We start from the raw sequence: 19856 nt of genomic DNA, 5'->3' as shown, positions 1-19856 counted from the left end.
GCACAAAGGTGCAAGAAAAGTCCTTCAAATACAATTACATCAAACTTGGGAAAACGAGGAGGGACTGAAAGACTGCAGAAAAGCTAAATGAACTATTAGCATCAGAAGCGTTAGCCCCACCTATACTACTTCAGATGATGTCTGAGGAAACAAACCAGATAGAGGTGACAAGAGATGGAATTCCAGAACTAATTTACAAATTAAAAATTAATGTCACCAGGTCCAGATGGCAGGCAGCTGGCAGTTCTTAAAAAAAAAAAAAAAATCAAATGTGAAATAGAAGATCTAAAAAAATGCAACTTGTCACTAAAATAAGCCTCCTCACCAGAGGATTGACAAGCTAACCTACATAATGCTCATTTTGAAAAAAGGAGCTGGGATCTTACAGGCCCGCTAGCTTAACAGCTGTTTCACATAACCCAATGCAAAACAACTTTGTTTATTAATCCTAAACGCCATTGGTCTTAAGATCCCTGTCCTCTGATGACACTGATATTGCAAATGGCACTTGTAAAGTCAGTTCATGTGGTACATTTCAGTTCATGTGATAAGAGTTATTGAGCCAAATAAGATAACTGAAAAATGTGAAATTCATCCTTTTGGAAATTTGCATCTGCTGCTTGTGCCTTTTCCTTTCAATATGTCATAATATTTGTGGGAAATATTAATGACACCTTCATGGTTGCGTTTTGCTTGTGTTTGTTGATGAGGTTGTGTTGATGTTTGACTGGCTTGTATCCAACCACATTTTTAAAAAGGGTCCTTAAGGCTCCTTAAGAGGGGATAACAATCTCTGCCAATTCCTCCTCCCTCTCTCACTGTGCTATTCTGTCTTCTGTCCCTCGGGAACAAAATTTCAGCAGGCTCGGTGGGCTGTAGCTGGAAGGGGGTAATTAGCAGAAATCATCCCTTTAAAATGCCTTAAAATGTTGCATCTCTCCTCTGCCATGCCATGGCTGTGGTTTCCAAAACTGTGCCCCACTCTGTGAGCGAGAATATTAATGGCCTACAAAAAGAGGATCTTGTTTTGTTCTGTTTTCGCAGCCTACCTGAAATTTGGTCGGTTTGTGGGGTAGTATCTGAAAATTTCATCCAAATGGAATGGGAAGCCTGAGAGTTACATCCAGAAGTGTAAAACAGTAACACTTTGAGCAATTTACTTGAATTGGGCAGGCAGGCTGTCATAGTTCAGATGCATAGACTGTGAGAATTTCATCTCAATAAGGAGGGAAACAAAACATTTACAGCTAGAAAAGTGTTTCCCATTGAATCCAGTAGAAACAAATCTGAGCATGGGTAGTAAATGCAATTAATATGAACACAGTCCACCAAGGGTAGCCATGTTGGGATGCAGTATAAGACCTAGGTTAGAGTCCAGGAGCACCTGAGAGACCAGCACGATTTTCAGGGTATGAGCTTTTGAGAGTCAAACTCCCTTTGTCAGAGACGATGTAAGGAAGGGACGAAGTCAGCTTTGACTCTTGAAGGTTTATACCCTGAAAATCATATTGGACCCTAAGGTGCTACTGGACTTGAATCTAGATCGTCAATTAATATGAGGTAAGGATGAACAAAATTATCTGAATCAATTTTTTGTGCACCCTTAAGGAATAAAAGCATCTTAATTAGAAATTAAAATGGGTGATATCTATTCCATTTCTTATGAGGTGTGTCTTAACAGTTCATGGACAGTACAAATCAAGGGATGAAATCAAATTTGCACATTACAAACCAGAAATGAACAATTCAGTATATATTTTTCAGACAAAGTTTTAACCTGCCGACCTTTTCCAACCACGTTAAATTATAGGAATGGGTCCATCAAATACACCAACTCTGGTGTTTCAGGTTTGTGGGAGCATCTTTGACTTCACTGGTAGCAGTTTAGACAAGCTCTGCTGGAATAATAAATTAACCCCCCCCCCATGGTAATTGCAGGTTCATGGTCATCGCTAGGATCACCCTTTCAGGAAGGAAGACACACACACACACACACACACACACACACAATGGTGCCAAAGAAGTTGTTAACAGGAGAAACAATTTCACCTTTTAAAAAGTGACTGTTATCACAGTTGGAGGGGGGCCTTATGTCCACCTCCCCAAAGCACTATTTTCAGCTTGAAAATCAAAACAGGAGAGCATTTAGAGCAAGCGTGCTAATAGCAACTAGGGTGGAAAGCAGTTTGGATCGTTATGAACCTCTCATTATATGAGGTTAACCCCTGTTGATGTGCATTAGTGAATCAGCAGTTCTAAGTATATTTTGGCCTCATAGGTCATAATCTTTGGGAAAATAAAAGAAAAACCTAGGTGTACATTACCCAGGAAATAAGAGCTATTATTATGGTGCTCTGATGTTGTAGATATCAACTTCAAAGCATCTCGTTTAAGATAATTGTTGCTTTTCCATTAGTTTTTACAATAGCAACAACTGGAAAAGACTATATTGCATTGTGAGGACAAAAAGAGGGATATAAATGTTGTAAAATAAATGTTTTGCAGGAACGCAAATGTTTGAGGGGGCAGACAGGGAAGAACTGTAAGAAGGAAATAGGTGCAGGGCCAGAATAGACAAGAGACACTATATCTTTAGTTCAGGACTAAGGTCCTGTGTGTGTTAAGTGTTAAGTGCCGTCAAGTCGCTTCCGACTCATGGCGACCCTAAGAATGAAAGTCCTCCAAAATGTCCTATCTTTGACAGCCTTGCTCAGATCTTGCAAACTGAAGGCTGTTGAAGGCAAATTGAAGGACCTGTTGAAGGTCTTATGACTATTATTTTTATTCACTTAAAACAATTCTAGATATATTTAAGAATTTTGACCACTGAACAAACTCATTCAATAGTAATTGATGTAAATGGCTGCTGTGCAATAAGCGTTAATTTGTATTGCCCTTTCATGAGTATTTCTACTGAACAATTCTCATAAGACCATAAGAAAAGCCCTGCTGGACCAGACCAAGGCCCATCAAGTCCTGCAGTCTGTTCACACAGTGGCCAACCAGGTGCCTCTAGGAAGCCCACAAACACAACAACTGCAGGAGTTTTGTCCTGCCTGTGTTCCACAGCACCTAAAATAATAGGCATGCTCATAAGAACGTAAGGAAAGCCCTTCTGGATCTGACCCAGGCCCATCAAGTCCAGCAGTCTGTTCACACAGTGCCAATCACGTATCTCTAAGAAGTCTACTAGTGAAAATAGTAACCATTTTTACTAGTAGCCATGGATAGCCCTCTCCTCCATGAACATGTCCACTCCCCTCTTAAAGCCTTCCAAGTTGGCAGCCATCACCACATCCTGGGGCAGGGAGTTCCACAATTTAACTATGCATGGTATGAAGAAATACTTTTATCTGTTTTTAATCTCTCATCCTCCAGCTTCAGCAAATGACCTCATGTTCTAGTATTATGAGAGGGGGAGAAAAACTTCTCCCTGTCCACTCTCTACATACCATGTATGATTTTATAGACCTCTATCATGTCTCCCCTTAATCGCCTTCTTTCCAACCTAATCTTATGAACTGGTTTCCCCACTCCTACGCATGAAGCATGCTGGGTGACCTTGGGCTAGTCACAGTTCTCTTAGAGCTCTCTCAGCTCCACCTACCTCACAGGGTGTCTGTTGTGGGGAGAGGAAGGGAAGGAGATTGTAAGCCAGTTTCATTCTTCTTAAAAGGTAGAGAAAGTCGGCATAGAAAAACCAACTCTTCTTTTTCTTCTTCTATTTACCTCTGGATCACTGGAATTTATTTAGGGAACCATCAGAGTTACACTTTCACTTGCTGCCGTGTATTAAGATTTTATATAGAATACTGCCTTTAGGTTGTTGCAAATGTGACTTGAATTCTTTGCTTATCATGGCCTAAGGCTTGGAGGCCTTTGTGAAGAGAGCAGAGCAAGGTATAGTGGCTGTTCTTCTTTGTTTGTGTCCAAATGGGGGGTGTATTAGAACAGAAGAGATGGGCGGCTGCACCGAAAATCCCCTAAGCATCAGGAGGGCAAATAATTATTTGGAAGACTGTGCTTAAAAATGATTGTGCCCATACTCAAAGGAAGACTCACCACTGTTCTTGGATGGATATAGAGCTGGAGCGTCATTCATTAACAATTTTCCCCACAGCAGACCTTAACTCTTACACTGAACTTCTCTCTCCAGTGTGGGCATCTCTGCCGACACGGACGTAGATTGATCCACCAGCCTTATCCCATGCCTGGACAACTCCATGGCTTAGAGCCCCAGTGCCGTTGCCTGTAGTGCCCCAGTGCCCTCCCATTCTAGGATGTAGAACTTCCCAGAACATAGGCCACAGAGACCTGAGTCACTGGTCTGATTGATGAAGCTCACCTAGCTGTTATAGAACCAAGGTGAGCTTAGGGCTTTAAAGGTGTAGTACTTTAACTAGTACTTTGAATTGTCCCTGGAAAAATTGGCTGACACAGTACCGGTAGAATATCCGGACATCCCATATCCGGACTGATCTAAAAAATCGGACCCTTCAAGCCGGCATGCAGGCTGATCCGTGCTGACTGCTTTCAGTGCCCATCTTCTGGGCATGGAGTATGGGTCACTGGAGGCGTGTGTGTGGTGGGGAGGTAGTTGTGAATTTCCTGCATTGTGCAGGGGTCCCTTCCAACTCTATGATTCTAATGTTTCCTCTCACCTACAAAAAATAAAATGCAGTGTACACTGCATCATAGGTGGAGACTGAAAGCCTGCCATTGTTAGTTTGTTGGTTGTTGCTCTTGTTTAACAGCTGATACAGGTATTCTGGTGAGATAGTTACACCTTTGCTTTCTGATGGTTCAGTGCACACAAAATTATTAAAAATATTGTTTAAAATTACATTCAGACTGTGTGTATAAAGTGTATATAAAATATAAATGAATTTGGGTCCCATTCCCAAGATAACTCATTATGTATATTCAAAAATTCTAAAATATTCCAATATACAGAAAGATCCAAAATACCGACCACTGCTGGTCCCAAGCAGTCCAGATAAGGGATACTTAACCTGTACTTTGGTTGCATATTTCTCACTGTGGCTCCCCCTTAGGACTCTCACTGTTATAGATTCCAGACACTTTTCAGAGGCAGTCCCATTTAGAGTGCATGAATCTTGGGTCTTTTATGCAGGGCTGTTTCCCTCGTGGTCACCCCTCCGATGACTTCTGGTCTTTGTGTTGATTACGGATGCCATTTCTGACCGTCAGAGGTCGCCCCGCTCTCCCCCTGCTTTTCCCTGCCTTTTGCCCGCGTTTTCAGAGACCTGTTTTATCTCAAATTTGAAAACACGGGCAGAACGCAGGGAAAGGCAGGGGGAGATAATCAACATAAAGACCCAAAGTAATTGGAGGGGTGATGGCGAGGGAAACAGCCATGCATAAAAGACCTCAGTAGTACAATCTGGAGGTTACAGTGAGGGGAAAAAGTATTTGATCCCCTGCTGAATTTGCCCGTTTGCCCTCTGATGAAGAAATGACCAGTCCATAATTTTAATGGTAGGTCTATTGTAGCTGTGAGAGACAGAATAACAACAGGAAAACCCCCAGAAACCCAGAAGACAAAAGTCAGAGATTGATGTGCATTATAATGAGTGAAATAAGTATTTGATCCCTTTGCAAAAGATGACTTAGTACTTGGTGGCAAAACCCTTGTTGGCAATTACAGAGGTCAGACGTTTCTTGTAGGTGGCCACCAGGTTTGCACACATCTCAGGAGGTATTTGGTCCCACTCCTCTTTGCAGATCCTCTCCAAGTCAGTAAGATTTCGAGGCTGATGTGTAGCTACTCGAACCTTCAGCTCCCTCCACAGATTTTCTATGGGATTAAGGTCTGGAGACTGGCTAGGCCAGTCCAGGACCTTAATGTGCTTCTTCTTGAGCCACTCCTTTGTTGCCTTGGCCGTGTGTTTTGGGTCATTGTCATGCTGGAATACCCATCCTCAACCCATTTTCAATTCCCTGGCTGAGGGAAGGAGGTGCTCACCCAAGATTTGACGATACATGGTCCCATCCATCGTCCCTTCGATGCGGTGAAGGTGTCCTGTCCCCTTAGCAGAAAAACTCCTCCAAAGCATAATATGTCCCCCTCCATGTTTGACGGTGGGGATGGTGTTTTTGGGGTCGTAGGCCGCATTCCTCCTCCTCCAAACACGGCGAGTTGAGTTGATGCCAAAGAGCTCGATTTTGGTCTCATCTGACCACAACACTTTCACCCAGTTCTCCTCTGGGTCATTCACATGTGCATTGGCAAACTGCAGACGGGCCTGTACATGTGCTGTCTTGAGCAAGGGGACCTTGCGGGCTCTGCAAGATCTCAGTCCTTCAAGGGGTAGTGTGTTACCAACTGTTTTCATGGTGACTATGGTCCCAGCTGCCCTGAGATCATTGACAAATTCCCCCCGTGTAGTTCTGGGCTGCTTCATCACCGTTCTCATGATCATTGCAACTCCATGAGATGGGGTCTTGCATGGAGTCCCAGACCGAGGGAGGTTGACAGTTAGGGTTAGGGTTGTCACCTTCTCACCAAGCTGCTTGGCAATAGTCTTGTAGCCCAGTCCAGCCTTGTGCAGGTCTACAATCTTGTCCCTGACATCCTTGGACAGCTCTTTGGTCTTGGTCATGGTGGCTAGTTTGGAATCTGATGGATTGATTGCTTCTGTCGACAGCAGAACCCTAACCCTAACCTTAATCTGGCTGGTTGCTAGGGGATCAAATACTTATTTCACTCATTATAATGCACATCCATCTCTGACTTTGGCTTCTGGGTTTCTGGGGTTTTTCCTGTTGTTATTCTGCCTCTCACAGCTACAATAAGCCTACCATTAAAATTATGGATTGGTCATTTCTTCATCAGAGGGCAAATGGGCAAATTTAACAGGGGATCAAATACTTTTTCCCCTCAGTGCACTATGGCATGTATAACTGTTCCCTGATATGCCTTATCTATAACTGGCTGCAGCTGCAATTTATTCTTCCAGGTTTTGGATTTTTGTTTAAAACTAGGTCAGCTCTTTTTTGCATGTTGAATTCTTGATAAAAACCATGTATATAATTGTTCATTGTTTCCTTGTTACAGGAGCTATGCCGGTTCCAGACCAGCCATCATCTTCGGACAAGGCAAGTTCTCTGAGCCCGGTGTTGAACACATCCAGTGGGGATGGATCTGAAACAGAGACCACGTCTGCCATTCTGGCATCAGTCAAGGAACAGGTAAGCAATTGCAAAAAATTACAGTATGATTTCAGTTGTATTTTATGTTGTGCACATGAGCTCATCCTTTTACTTGCTATATTCCATAAAAGAGTTGTGAATTAAATTTTGGAAATATTTCTCTTTTGCATCCCTCAGTGTAATTTGCAAATACCGTTTTGTGAGTGAAATGTTGATTTAAATAGTTCACTTTCCTTATTTACCTTAAAATGATTTAAAACAAGTGAACAGCACACCATTGGTCCATTTTTAATGTTTCCCCTGCTGTAGATTTTAGGAATGGGAGCTTTATGTGAGTGATAGGAAACACGTTTAACTTTCCTGAAGTCTTGAGTCAGGACTTCTTTAACTGTGAAAGAATTTGTTGAAATTTGTTTTCTTTTGCTGGACTGATAATATCTGAACTTGTTTTTCTTGATGACCGTGATCAGCATTAGACTGCATGCAGTGAGCACCATTGGTGTTTGGTTTGAGGAGGTCTTGCGTACTAGATTTTTACTGTGGTGAGTTACCTTTGCCAAGCAGTTGCTGACTTTCAGGGATGCTTGGTTTATCATCAAGTCAGTTCACGTTCCGCTTGTGAGCTGCAGTCAGCACAGGTGTACATTTGACAAACTAGTCATTTGTGCTCAAAGAGTTTGCACATGTTTATGCAAAAAACCTCAACAACACCCAGTTGCAGATGCACATTCATGCTCCTTTTCTCTGGCTTCCCCCATCCACTGCCCCGTTTCCTCCTAATCAGCTTTTCATCACATTCTTTAGGTACATACTCATTTACATTTCTCTGTTCACGAATTGTGGACCGGAAGTGTCTCCTCTGGCCATTTCAGTTGCCTGCCTTGGTGTTCATTAACGGCAAAGGTAGTGAGACTGCGTGGATCTGGAAAAAATACATTTGTGTGTGTATGTGTTTGTTGTTGCACTTCCTCATGGGCATTGTAGTTTCCCCCACTATAGGTCATTCAAATGATGCCTCTTGACTGTGCAGGTGCAAATAGGTGTTGAACTCTAAGTGATCTATTCTCAAGAATTAGGTCACTTTAATAACCTAAACATAACACAGAGCAGGGGGAAATGTTTTGTATGTTGGCTGTTCAAGTGTAAAAGCTGCTACCAGCTGCAACACATGCATTGCAAATGTAGTTTGCACATGCCCCAGCCATGATTCTGTAGCGTATGAAACAAATGTACTAAACTGGAAAGTCGGTGGAAGCAGCTACTGCACAGGTGCACAGTTGCACAATGAAGCCATCCAGATAGAAGCTAAATCAAAACGTTAAGGTGAGAGCCTTGTTTGAGAATGAGAGCCTTGTGTCAGACTCCAGTACCTCGTTGCATCTCAGCAATAGTAAACTTTACTCCAGACGTTGCAGAGAGTTTAAAGTTTTATTAGGAAAGCAAACGGGTTCAGTGGTCTATACAAACTTAAGGTCAGAATACCGATGGGGAAAATACAGGCTATACTTATAGGGAACACACACTAGAATTGATTACACGTAATCTTTGAAATGCAAAACATCAGGGTTCTTTCAAGTTACTAGAGGTGCCAGGTTTCTGGCAGAATTGACACCTTGAGAACAGATATTTGATTTACAATAGGAAGGCTTTGAAGTGGAGGTACAGTGCCTCCGGCCTTCGCCCCTTCTTCCCACACTGAAGAGACTTTCCCACGAGACCGGGAAGCGGGGGTGGGGGAGAACACGGAGCTTGGTAACTGGGGCCCGACTGGGTGCCCTTGCTGACACCTTGTTTGAGAATGTTGATCACATTTTGTGTGAAGCTTCCAACCTTACAGCTGACTTTGGACATCCCATGCTTGACTCTCTTCTGCCGAAAATCCAAGTGAAGTACTTGGAGCATGATTCAGACAAAGTTATTTAAAGAAACAGTGTTGCTTTGTAAAAGGAATACATTGGCAGTGACTAAACAAAGTGGACATGTGCTAAGAACTTGTTTCCTGCACATATGTCATAACCATGTGGCAAATGTAAGTTTGGTATGTATTATGTTTGTTGCTATCTTGCTGGGTTGTTTCTGAAAAGGCTGTTGCCCTCTCTTGGCTGTGTACCCCGTCTTTAAAGTTCAAGAATCCTTATGCAAAGTACTTTATCTGTCACTCCAGCTTTTTTGCTGGCAACTTTTACAATAGTATGCAAGAACCTTTCTATAGGAGCCAAGAATTAAAAACCTGCATTTTTGTGCCAGAAAAACCAATGCTTATGTAGGCCAAGTTTCAAAACAGCAAGCTTATGCCTCCTTCTCTGCAGCAGCCTCTTGGATTTTCCTTGAAAAGTTCAGTAAATACCCTTCTAAGCCCCCAGTCCACATGAGTATCTGTATACCAGTAGCGTCTTTCTTCGTTGAACCTACCAAGTCTTGCCACATTGAATTTCAGGTTTTTTGTTTGCTATAAAAATAGCAAAATGCACATCTTTACATAGCATGAGATAGATAATTCGAAGTGTGTATGCATGCACGCACACATACACATACAGACACACATTGGTTTAGATCCAATGGAGGGTTTCTGCAGATGGAAAGGAGGGTGATTTTCACCTATTAACCCCTTCCATGCAGAACTCCCCCCCCCCATGTTGTGTTAGCCAAAATGCCGGGTTACGAATTATTATATGGGGGAATTAGCATTCAATAACCGGCACTGTACATAACTTAAGCAAGATGCAACCTTTGTCTACCAGAGTCCATACCATGACCAGAAAATGAGGCAGAAGCAATGGAATTAGGTTTAAAAGAATTTTACTAAAATTATATTGTCACACATGCATACAAAAATAACATACATGCACACAACATACAGAGTCTAGGAATTGAAGGTGTTAGAGACATTTGCCAATGTGGCAGGCCCTCTGAAGACGAGTAATACTGCACCTGGTCCAGAAGCAGATTTCCGAGGTTCCATGCGGCTAAAGGAGGGGGAAGGGGTAGGGATTCCCGTGGCTTAACCAGCAAGGCTGGGGAGCTGTGTGCTCTGGCATTGCTACCCAGACCGACAGAATAACAGCGAGTGTGTGAGGGAGAGCGAGAGCTGGCGTATAGATGAGAGTGAGCCCAGATATACTCTCTCTCTGGGGTGGGGGAAGTTGGGTTTTCCCCCTCCTTGCTCCCGGTGTGGACAAAAGGTGATAATGAATCTAATGATCGGCTACTGGGGTGGGGCAGGGGGGTGATTGAGACGGACTAACTAGAACCTATGGGCTTTGCGCAATTCCGGAAAGTCTGGGAGACAATCGTTGATGGGTTTATTGAGTTTGACACAAAGGCGCGAACACCTGCGTTTGGGGTGAATCACTTCCCGGTTGCCTGAGGTGCGATCTCTGGCCGCTGCTATCTCGGGATAAGTCGTTAGTCATGCAGATGGAGGGGTGGGGGGGAATGACTGCGTACGTGTCAGGTCTTTTCTTGCGAAATGACAGCTGCTGGAGACACGATTTGGGCACAGAGAGAGAAAATGGATCCCCTCTGGTTCTTCCTTCTTGCTAGTGCGGGGGCCTCTGTCCATAACGTCTGGGCTTAACTCCCGTCTAATGGCGGTGACACATGTCTCCAGGTAGCACAGGCTTGGAGGAGGGCCACTGCTTGGCTACAGTTGTTGCTGGGGGAGCCCATGTCGCTCAGGAGTAGCATTTTGGGGGCTGTTTTTGGGCTGCAGTGGGAGGGGAGGGGTGAGGGTGTCCTGCTCCGTGGACTTCAGCCCCTTATGTTCATGTGGATCTGAGCCATATTTTAATATTTTTATCCTTTGTTTATTACAGCTGGTGCTTACTGGAAACCACCTCCTAAATGGTCAGCACCATATATGTTAAATAACAGAATGTATTTCTACCAAGTTTAAGGGTTCTGATACATGATTGAAATTTCCCCTTTTCAAAGATCCTTCCTCTTTTATTCTAGTGATGAATGTGTGTAATGGAGCAACTTAGAATCATAGAATCATAGAGTTGGAAGGTACCACCAGGGTCATCTAGTCCATCCCCCTGCACAATGTAGGAAATTCACAATTAACTCCCCACACACACACCCAGTAACCCCTACTCCATGCCCAGAAGATGGCCAAGATGCCCTCCTTCTCATGATCTGCCTAAGGTCATAGAATCAGAATTGCTGACAGATGGTCATCTAGCCTCTGCTTAAAAACCTCCAGGGAAGGATAACTTACCACCTCCCAAGGAAGCCTGTTCCACCGAGGAACCATTCTGTTAGAAAATTCTTCCTGATGTCTAGATGGAAACTCTTTTGATTTAATTTCAACCCGTTAGTTCTGGTCCAACCTACTGGGGCAACAGAAAACAACTCAGTACCATCCTCTATGTGTCAGCCCGTCAAATACTTGAAGATGGTTATTATATCACCTCTCAGTCTTCTACTCTTCAGGCTAAGCATACCCAACCCCTTCAATCTTTCCTCATAGGACTTAAATTTCAGACCCCTCACCATCTTTGTTGCCCTCCTCTGGACATGTTCCAGCTTGTCTACATCCTTCTTAAATTGTGGTGCCCAAAACTGAACACAGTACTCTAGGTGAGGTCTAAACAGAGCAGAGCAATACCATCGCTTTGTATGATCTGAACACTATACTTCTGTTGATACAGCCCAAGTTCGCATTTGCCTTTTTAGCTACTGCATCACACTGCTGATTCATGTTCAGTGTTTAGTCTACTAAGACCCCAAGATCCTTTTCGCACACACTATTGCTAAGACAAGTCTCCCCCATTCTATAATTATGCATTTGATTTTTCCTACCTAAATGTAGAACTTTACGTTTATTTCTGTTGAAATGCATTTTATTAGTTTTAGCCCAATTCTCCAGCCTGTCAAAACCATCCTGTAGCCTGGCTCTGTCTTCTACCATATTTGCTACCCCTTCCAATTTAGTATCATCTGCAAATTTAATAAGCATCCCCATTATTTCTTCATTCAAATCATTTATAAAGATGTTGAACAACACAGGACCCAGGACAGATCCCTGAGGCACTACACTAGTCACTCTTTTCCAAGTGGATGAGGAACCATTAAAAAGCACTTTTTGGGTGCGATCTGTCAATCAGTTACAGATCCACATAACAGAAATAGGATCTAAATCACATTTTCCCAATTTGTCAACAAGAATATTATGGGGAACCTTATCAAAAGCCCTACTGAAATCAAATAAACTATGTCTACAGCATCCCCCTGATCCAGCAAGATAGTAACTTTCTCATAAAAGGAGATAAGATTAGTCTGACATGACTTGTTCTTGAGAAACCCGTTCTGGCTCTTAGTAATCAGATCCATCCTTTCTAAATGCTCAAGGACATCCTTTCTAAATGCTCAAGGACAAAATCTAACACAGTATTCCAAGTGAGGTCTGACCAATGCAGAATACAGTGGTAGAATTACTTCCTTTGATCTAGACACAATACTCCTATTGATGCAGCCCAGAATTGCATTGGCCTTCTTAGCTGCCATATCACACTGTTGATTCATGTTCAGTTTGTGGTCCACTAAGACTCCCGGATCTCTTTCACATGTACTGTTGCCAACTATCTCCCATCCTGTACCTGTGCCTTATGTTGTTTCTGCCTAGGTGAAGTACCTTACACTTCTCCCTATTGAAATCCATTTTATTGCTTATGGCCTAGCTCTCCAGTCTATCAAGGTCATTCTGAACTCTGACCCTGACCTCTGGGGTATTAACTACCCCTCCCAACTTGGTGTCATCTGCAAATTTGATTATCATATCCTCTATTCCATCATCCAAGTCATTTATAAAAATATTAAATAGTACCCGTCCCAGCACAGACCCCTGTGGCACCCCAGTGGTCACTCCTCTCCAGGATGAAGTTGTGCCATTAATGAGCACCCTTTGGGTTCGGTTGGTTAATCAATTACCAATCCACCTAACAGTAGCAGTGTCCAGCCCTCATCATGTGTTCTGTGCTTATATGTGTCAAAACATTTGGGTTGTGGCTGTTTCATGAAATAAACATGGATTAATATATGTGTACTTTAGGAATAGCCCAGTTTAATGGCTAGTTAAGTTCAGAAGAATTTTTTTAAACAAATGCCTACATAATATTAACTATAATAATATGAACAAACATAAAATATATGTAACAAAAAAAACCCACGGACAATACAATACATACACAAAATCTAACATATGCAAAAAAAACCTTTAACTAGGTGAACATATACTATTTTGTTTCTATTTTGTTTCCCTCTTGCAATCTTCCCTAAGATATGCTATTGTAACTTTATAACATTGAATTTACTGTTTTTTATTCAATCTTTCACTCTTATAGTATATGTACTTTAAAGTTACATAATAAAACTGACCATTATGAAATCATTCTGCCTTATAATCTTACATAGATTAGTTTATATTCACTAGATTCTATTATATACTTTTCCTGTATGCATTTTAACTAAACATTTTCATTTCAGATATACATAATTTATGAGACATATACATTATATAATTTCCATTTTTTTAAATTCTTCACTGGATCTTTTATCCACATAGTTAGTCATCTTGGCCATCACTGCATACTCTGCTCATGTATCTTTCCACTCTTCTATGTGGAGAGGGACTGTGGCTCAGTTTGTAGAGCATCTGCTTGGCATGCAGAAGGTCCCAGGTTCAATCCCTGGCATCTCCCGTTATAGGGACTAGGCAAGTAGGTGATGTGAAATACCTCTGCTTGAGACCCTGAAGAGCTTCTGCTGGTCTGAGTAGACAGTACTGACTTTGATGGACCAAGGGTCTGATTCAGTAGAAGGCAGCTTTATGTGTTCATGTGTATGTCTGAACATTCTTCCAAATTTTTGAATTACAATTATGAATCTCAGGTGGCTCTGCAGTTTGTGATATTATATTTTCACTAGAGGCTGGCAGTCCTACAGGTAGAACTTACACATGATGATGAGTTGTGCTTCCATGTTGCTGTGTATGGGAATGGCAGCCTCATTGCTTGACCTTTGGCTCCTGCCCTGGCTTGGAGGGAAGAAGAGGAAAAGGCATCTGCTGCAGCCTGCTCATCTCTCTTCTCAGATCTCAGCAGGTGCAGCTGTGTTTGCGAAGAAGCCGTTTGTCACTCTGTCCAAAACATGCCACCTTGAAAGCAGGTTGTTGCAACGGCAAAAAGGCACGTAGCTTCTTTGCAAAGATAGACCATGACTGATGGGGACAAGATGGAGAATCCGGCGGCAGCTCTTTCTTTTGCCTACAAGAGAAAGAGAGAGGGTGGAGATCATAATCCGATGCAGTTAGACAAAAGGTAACTTAGCTGAATGCAGTGGACTTGCTTCTAAGTGAGCACAATTTGAAAGGATTGGACTGTAATCAAGTGTCTGCCTCATTCTATCCATCTCTAGCTTTGTCCTCACCCCAGGGTGATTCTTTACCTCCACAAGAATAATAGAATGTGATGTATTTGGGGTAAAAGACTGGTTTCTATTGTAAATTAGAGAACTCAGGATATTTGCAATTTAATAGGCTTGGATCCTAAACTGTTCTAGATCTCAGTTTGGAATCTGCTAGACTGTGTCATCTCTTATCTGTGGAGCTCCTGTCCCAAACACCTACAGGATGCTACTTCTCTCCCTTCAAACCTTCAAACCTGTCCTCAAAACCCATCCTTTCCATGAGGCCTTCGGAATTCCCTTTTGCCCCTCTTCCAAGCAGAAATGAAACTTGTATGTGCATACATTAAGGACACAAGAAAAGCCCTGCTGAATCAGACCAGTGAGGGTCCATATAGTCTAGCATCCTGTCTCACACAGTGGCCAACCAGTTAACCTGGAGGGCCAGCAATAGAGCATAGAAGCTGAGGCCTTTTCCTGATGTTGCTTCTTCTCACTGGTATTCAGAAGTTCACTGCCTCTGGATGTGGAGGTTCCCTTTAGTCACCATGCCTAGTAGCCACTGATAGACCTTCATGAACTCTTATCCATTCCTTATTACTCTTACCTCTTCCATTCCTTCTGCCTCAGCTGGCCTCCACTACTGTTGAAACTGTAACCTGCTATTGGAAGCTTGAGATCTAAACACTTGCTTCTGGGGGTTTCCAGATCTTTTACCATTTGTATATACTGTTTCCTCCAGCTGAATTCCCCAGGACAACAAGATTTTTCTAGAGATAATGGAGTTTCCCAGGTACAGGTAGTTATCATGGCTGAACTGCTTCACATTCTCAGACTGGACAAGTTGACCATATTGTCCCGATATTGGAGCATCTGTCTGTCTTTGCAATGTGGCATGTGATATGTTGCTCAACCGTTTTTTGACAGTTGCATGATGAATTACTTTGGGTTCCTATATAACAACACTTCAAAAAAAAGCATTTAACACCTTTCAGACCAAGGATTAGCACGTCTCTGGTAATGCTTTCTTCCCTATTCAGTAGCAGGCTCAGTGATGGAAACGATGAATTTCTTTATAAAACAAGAGGAGTGCCCATGACTCAATAATAACTGAGAAACTCAATAATTTTTGAGACTCAATAATAATTCAGAAAGCTGCTTAAAAGCTATCCAAGGGCTTGAGCATATCCACTAAGATTTGTTACCTGCTCCTGCAATTTACCCACATTTCAAAAGCAGGTGCTTCTGTAGCTATCAGTGATGCTGTATATACGGTCAGAGAATCGTGACTTTAGCCTACAAAACAGAGTAGAGTTGTTCATTTCTATAGAGCTTGTAAGTGAATCTTTCCCTCCTTCTCTTCTGTGTTTCTGAGGGTTTATTAGGTGTTCCTCAGAGTCAGCTGCAACATTGTCCGAGGCATTGGGGAAAGAGTTCAGGGAATGAGGGGAGGGGACCCATTTCCTACCTTTAAGTTGCTTAGCTGGCCACCTGCTTCCACCACCAGCTGCTACAAAGTAAATGGGAATGTGGAGATTAAGAGCGATTTCACAAATCCTGAATAATGCACTTTCCATCCACTTTCAATACACTTTAACGATCGTTTGCAATTGGTTTTTTCGTTACACACAGTAAAATCCAGCTGCAATGTGCATTGAAAGTGGATTGAAAGTGCATTATTCAGGATATGTGGAAGGGCCCTAACTCTTTTGAGTCATCCTAAGCTCTGAAATGGGTTCAGAGAAAACTGAGATATTCACTGTTTTGTTTTGTTTTTTAAAAGCCTTGAATTTCCATTTTTAGCAGCCACTCAGTAAGATCACGGTTATGCAAAAATGATAATCATATTTTTTTTCTATCCAAGTGCAACTTTGTCTGATAGGCACAGTTGCTTCCATAACCCTTTTGATGCTTATGAATTTTATCAAGCAAGTAAAGTTATTCTTTCTTTATACCTCCCCTCCACCACCACCCCCGACACCATTATTGAACTCAAAGACAGTAAACTTGGTTTTGGCTTAAAAGGAAAGAAAGGGCAACTGTATTAATACCAAGAAACAAATGATAGATTGGTTAAACATGAAGGCCCTAGTGATTCCTCATTCACAGGTGGTTGTTACAATTCCTGCAGTTTGTTGGAATTAGGATATTTTTAGCATACAGTGTAAATGCAAAAATGTAAATAGAATTGCACCCTTCTTAAAATGATTACACTGTTAATTGCTTATTCAAAAAAAAAAAGAGCCTGAAGAGGGGAAGACTGAGAGGTGATATGATAACCATCTTAAAGTACATGAAGGGCTGTCATATAGAGCAGGCTTCATGTGCAGAAGTGGGGAAACAAATCCAGTTCACCAGATTAGCATCCGCCACTCATGTGGAAGAGCGGGGAATCAAACCTGGTTCTCCAGATCAGAGTCTACCTCTCCTACACCACTGCTCTTAACCACTACACCACTATACCAAAGCAACTCCAACAGTGACCAGGGCTATGTCATAAGCGGCTTTCAAAATCTGAGTGTGTCAAAGGCACCCAGCAAATAGAACAGAGGGGCAGACTGTAGATGCTGGGGGGACAGAATTAAAAACCCAAAAGTACAGGGTCAGCCCTTGGGTGCAATCCCGATCCATCAAAGTCAGTAAGAGTTCCACACATTAGCTTAAAGGGAAATGAATGTTACCCTTAAGGTTACAAGAGAAAACATTTAGGGACAAAGACTCTTTTTTCCCCCTTCAAAATAAACAGGTTTAACCAAGTTGAATGCTGCTCTTTGCTTGTGGAGTTGGGAAGGAAATAGGTGGCAAAAATTAATTTTTCCTGTCCCTTACTGAATGCAATACTAATTAGTGTTACTACAGCTTCTAAAATGCAGATTGTATGATTTCCGCATTTTCCCGCTATTGATCTAGAAATATGTTTCTTTTGTCACCTCATACACTTTATTTTTAATTTACAACTGCAAGAAAATTTTTTTTATAAATTCATATTAAAAGTAAATTAAGTCGTCACTCAATATTGCTTCTGTGCTGGAAAATTCAATGCGGAATCTATTAAATGAATATTTAACTTTATGTCAAAACTGTAATTTAAATACTAATCTCATTAAATGACTGGCATGTTATTCTTAATGTGATTTTTCTTTTTCTTGTTTTCTGGGAATGATCAGACTCAAATAATGATTCCAGCTATGAGGGTTCTCCTGCAAAGAGTAAATGTTTACCTATTACCTGTGTGCAGCGAAAAACTCTGTTGAAGCAGTTGGTGATGGTCATTCTAATTTTGTTTAGATTTTGCCTGTTAAGGACTGGGTGGTACAATTTAGTAATTGCTGCTGTTGTACAAATTGTACAGTTGTACAAATCTACAGTACAATGTTTTTGGTTCCTTTATCTGCAGTTTTCAGAGTTTTCAGGAATCATGGGGTTCTTTGGACATTTTTCATGGGGTTTTCCAATGAGAGGTAAGAGCCCCGTGGCGCAGAGTGTTAAGCTGCAGTACTGCAGTCAAAAGCTCTGCTCACGACCTGAGTTCGATCCCGACAGAAGTTGGTTTCAGGTAGCCGGCTCAAGGTTGACTCAGCCTTCCATCCTTCCGAGGTCGGTGAAATGAGTACCCAGCTCGCTGGGGGTAAAAGGAAGATGACTGGGGAAGGCACTGGCAAACCACCCCGCAAACAAAGTCTGCCTTGGAAACGTCGGGATGTGACGTCACCCCATGGGTCAGGAATGACCCGGTGCTTGCACAGGGGACCTTTACCTTTTTTACCTTTTTTCCAATGAGAAGATAAGTGCTGGGAAGCCATGTTCTCTCAACGGGAGATAGCTTAATACTACCACGTTTTCTTCTTTCAATTTTTTTAACTTCTTCTGTTCTTTGCCTTTCTCCCCAACAGGGACTCGAAGTAGCTTACTTTGTTCTCCTCTCCTCCATTTTATCCTCACAACAAAACTGTAAGGCTTGAGAGTATGTGACTGGCTCAAGGTCACCCAGTGAGTTTCCATGGCAGAGTAAGGCTTCTAACCTGGGCCTCCTCAATTCTAGTTCAGCGCTCTAACCATTACACTGGACTGGCTCTTTTGGGATGCACCCTTGCAGAAGGAAGGTTTGATTGAATATTAGGCTGGCTATTAGTATGTTCTAGGCCAGTGGTTCTCAACCTTCCTAATGCCGCGACCCTTTAATACAATTCCTCATGTTGTGGTGACCCCCAACCATAAAATTATTTTCGTTGCTACTTCATACCTGTAATTTTTCTACTGTTATGAATCGTAATGTAAATATCTGATATGCAGGATGTATTTTCATCACATAGGGAGACATTTTAGATGTTACATTAGGTTTGCGTAAGGCAGCTAATTGTGCTCATGAACATTCAGCAATTCAGGGGAACCATATGCTCCGCCTGGGATCATTGGAGAAGCCAATACAGTAAATAAAAACAAAATACACCAGTAGGAAAGAAACACCCAACCCCAATTCGTTCACAGTCAAAATCTCCCTGCCCTTGGAAGGAGTGAGCCGTGAAGAAGGTGAGCTGTGACTCACGAAAGCCCATATACCCTGCCAGAAATGTTGTTAGTCTTTAAGGTGCTAGATTCTTGCTCTTTTCTACTGCTACAGACAGTTAAGACCCATCCCGATCTATCTCCTTGGAAGTTTTGCAAACGCACAAAGCTGCCTTCTACTGAATCAGATCCTCAGTATTGTCCATTCAGACTGGAAGCGGCTTTCCAGGGTCTTAGGTCAAGGCCTTTCACACCACCGAAATTCTGATCCTTTAACTCAGCTGTTTTCTAACTGTGCTCCATGGAGTACTTGGTGCTCCGCGAAACATCTCCTAGTGCTCCGTGAAGAGACTGGAAAGAAAAATGCTACTGTCATTGCTAGATGAAAATTAATGACTAATTTCTCTCCTGAAAAGTGCTCCAGGATGCAATAGGTTTGGGAACCACTGCTTTAACTGAAGATGCCGGGGATTGAACCTGGGACCTTCTGTTTTGCTCTTCCTTCATGAAGTACTGAGACTTTGAACAGAATGTCCTGAGGGGTTGCAACATCCCCTTTTGTGAATGCTGCCATCGCCCCCCACCCCCAAAGGCAGTTTTCAATGCAGAAAACGCAGCAGGGAAGAGAAGGCAGAAACCAAGCACAAAAGCTGAGCCTGACCTAAGCCTCTCTCATGGAGCCCGCAACAGCTCCCCGTCAGACAAGTGACCCTGGGGAGGGGGAGGAAACGCCGGAGGGCTCCAGTTTGCCCATCTGAGCTGCCTCAGGGGAA

General features: G+C 42.4%; 1 protein-coding gene across 1 annotated transcript in view; it reads left to right on the top strand.

Annotated features, from left to right (window-relative positions):
* The first annotated feature begins 7082 nt into the window (after positions 1-7082).
* Positions 7083-19856, top strand: part of CTNND2 (catenin delta 2) — a 509931-nt gene continuing 497157 nt past the window's right edge. Inside the window, exon 1 of the mRNA XM_056854116.1 lies at positions 7083-7212. Within this exon, the coding sequence (XP_056710094.1) occupies positions 7084-7212 (129 nt within the window). The 5' untranslated portion in view covers position 7083. The remainder of the gene's footprint in view (positions 7213-19856) is intronic.

Source organism: Euleptes europaea, chromosome 8, assembly GCF_029931775.1.
Source record: "Euleptes europaea isolate rEulEur1 chromosome 8, rEulEur1.hap1, whole genome shotgun sequence".
NCBI classification, from domain to species: Eukaryota; Metazoa; Chordata; class Lepidosauria; order Squamata; family Sphaerodactylidae; genus Euleptes; species Euleptes europaea.
This window is presented reverse-complemented; position numbering and strand designations above follow the sequence as displayed.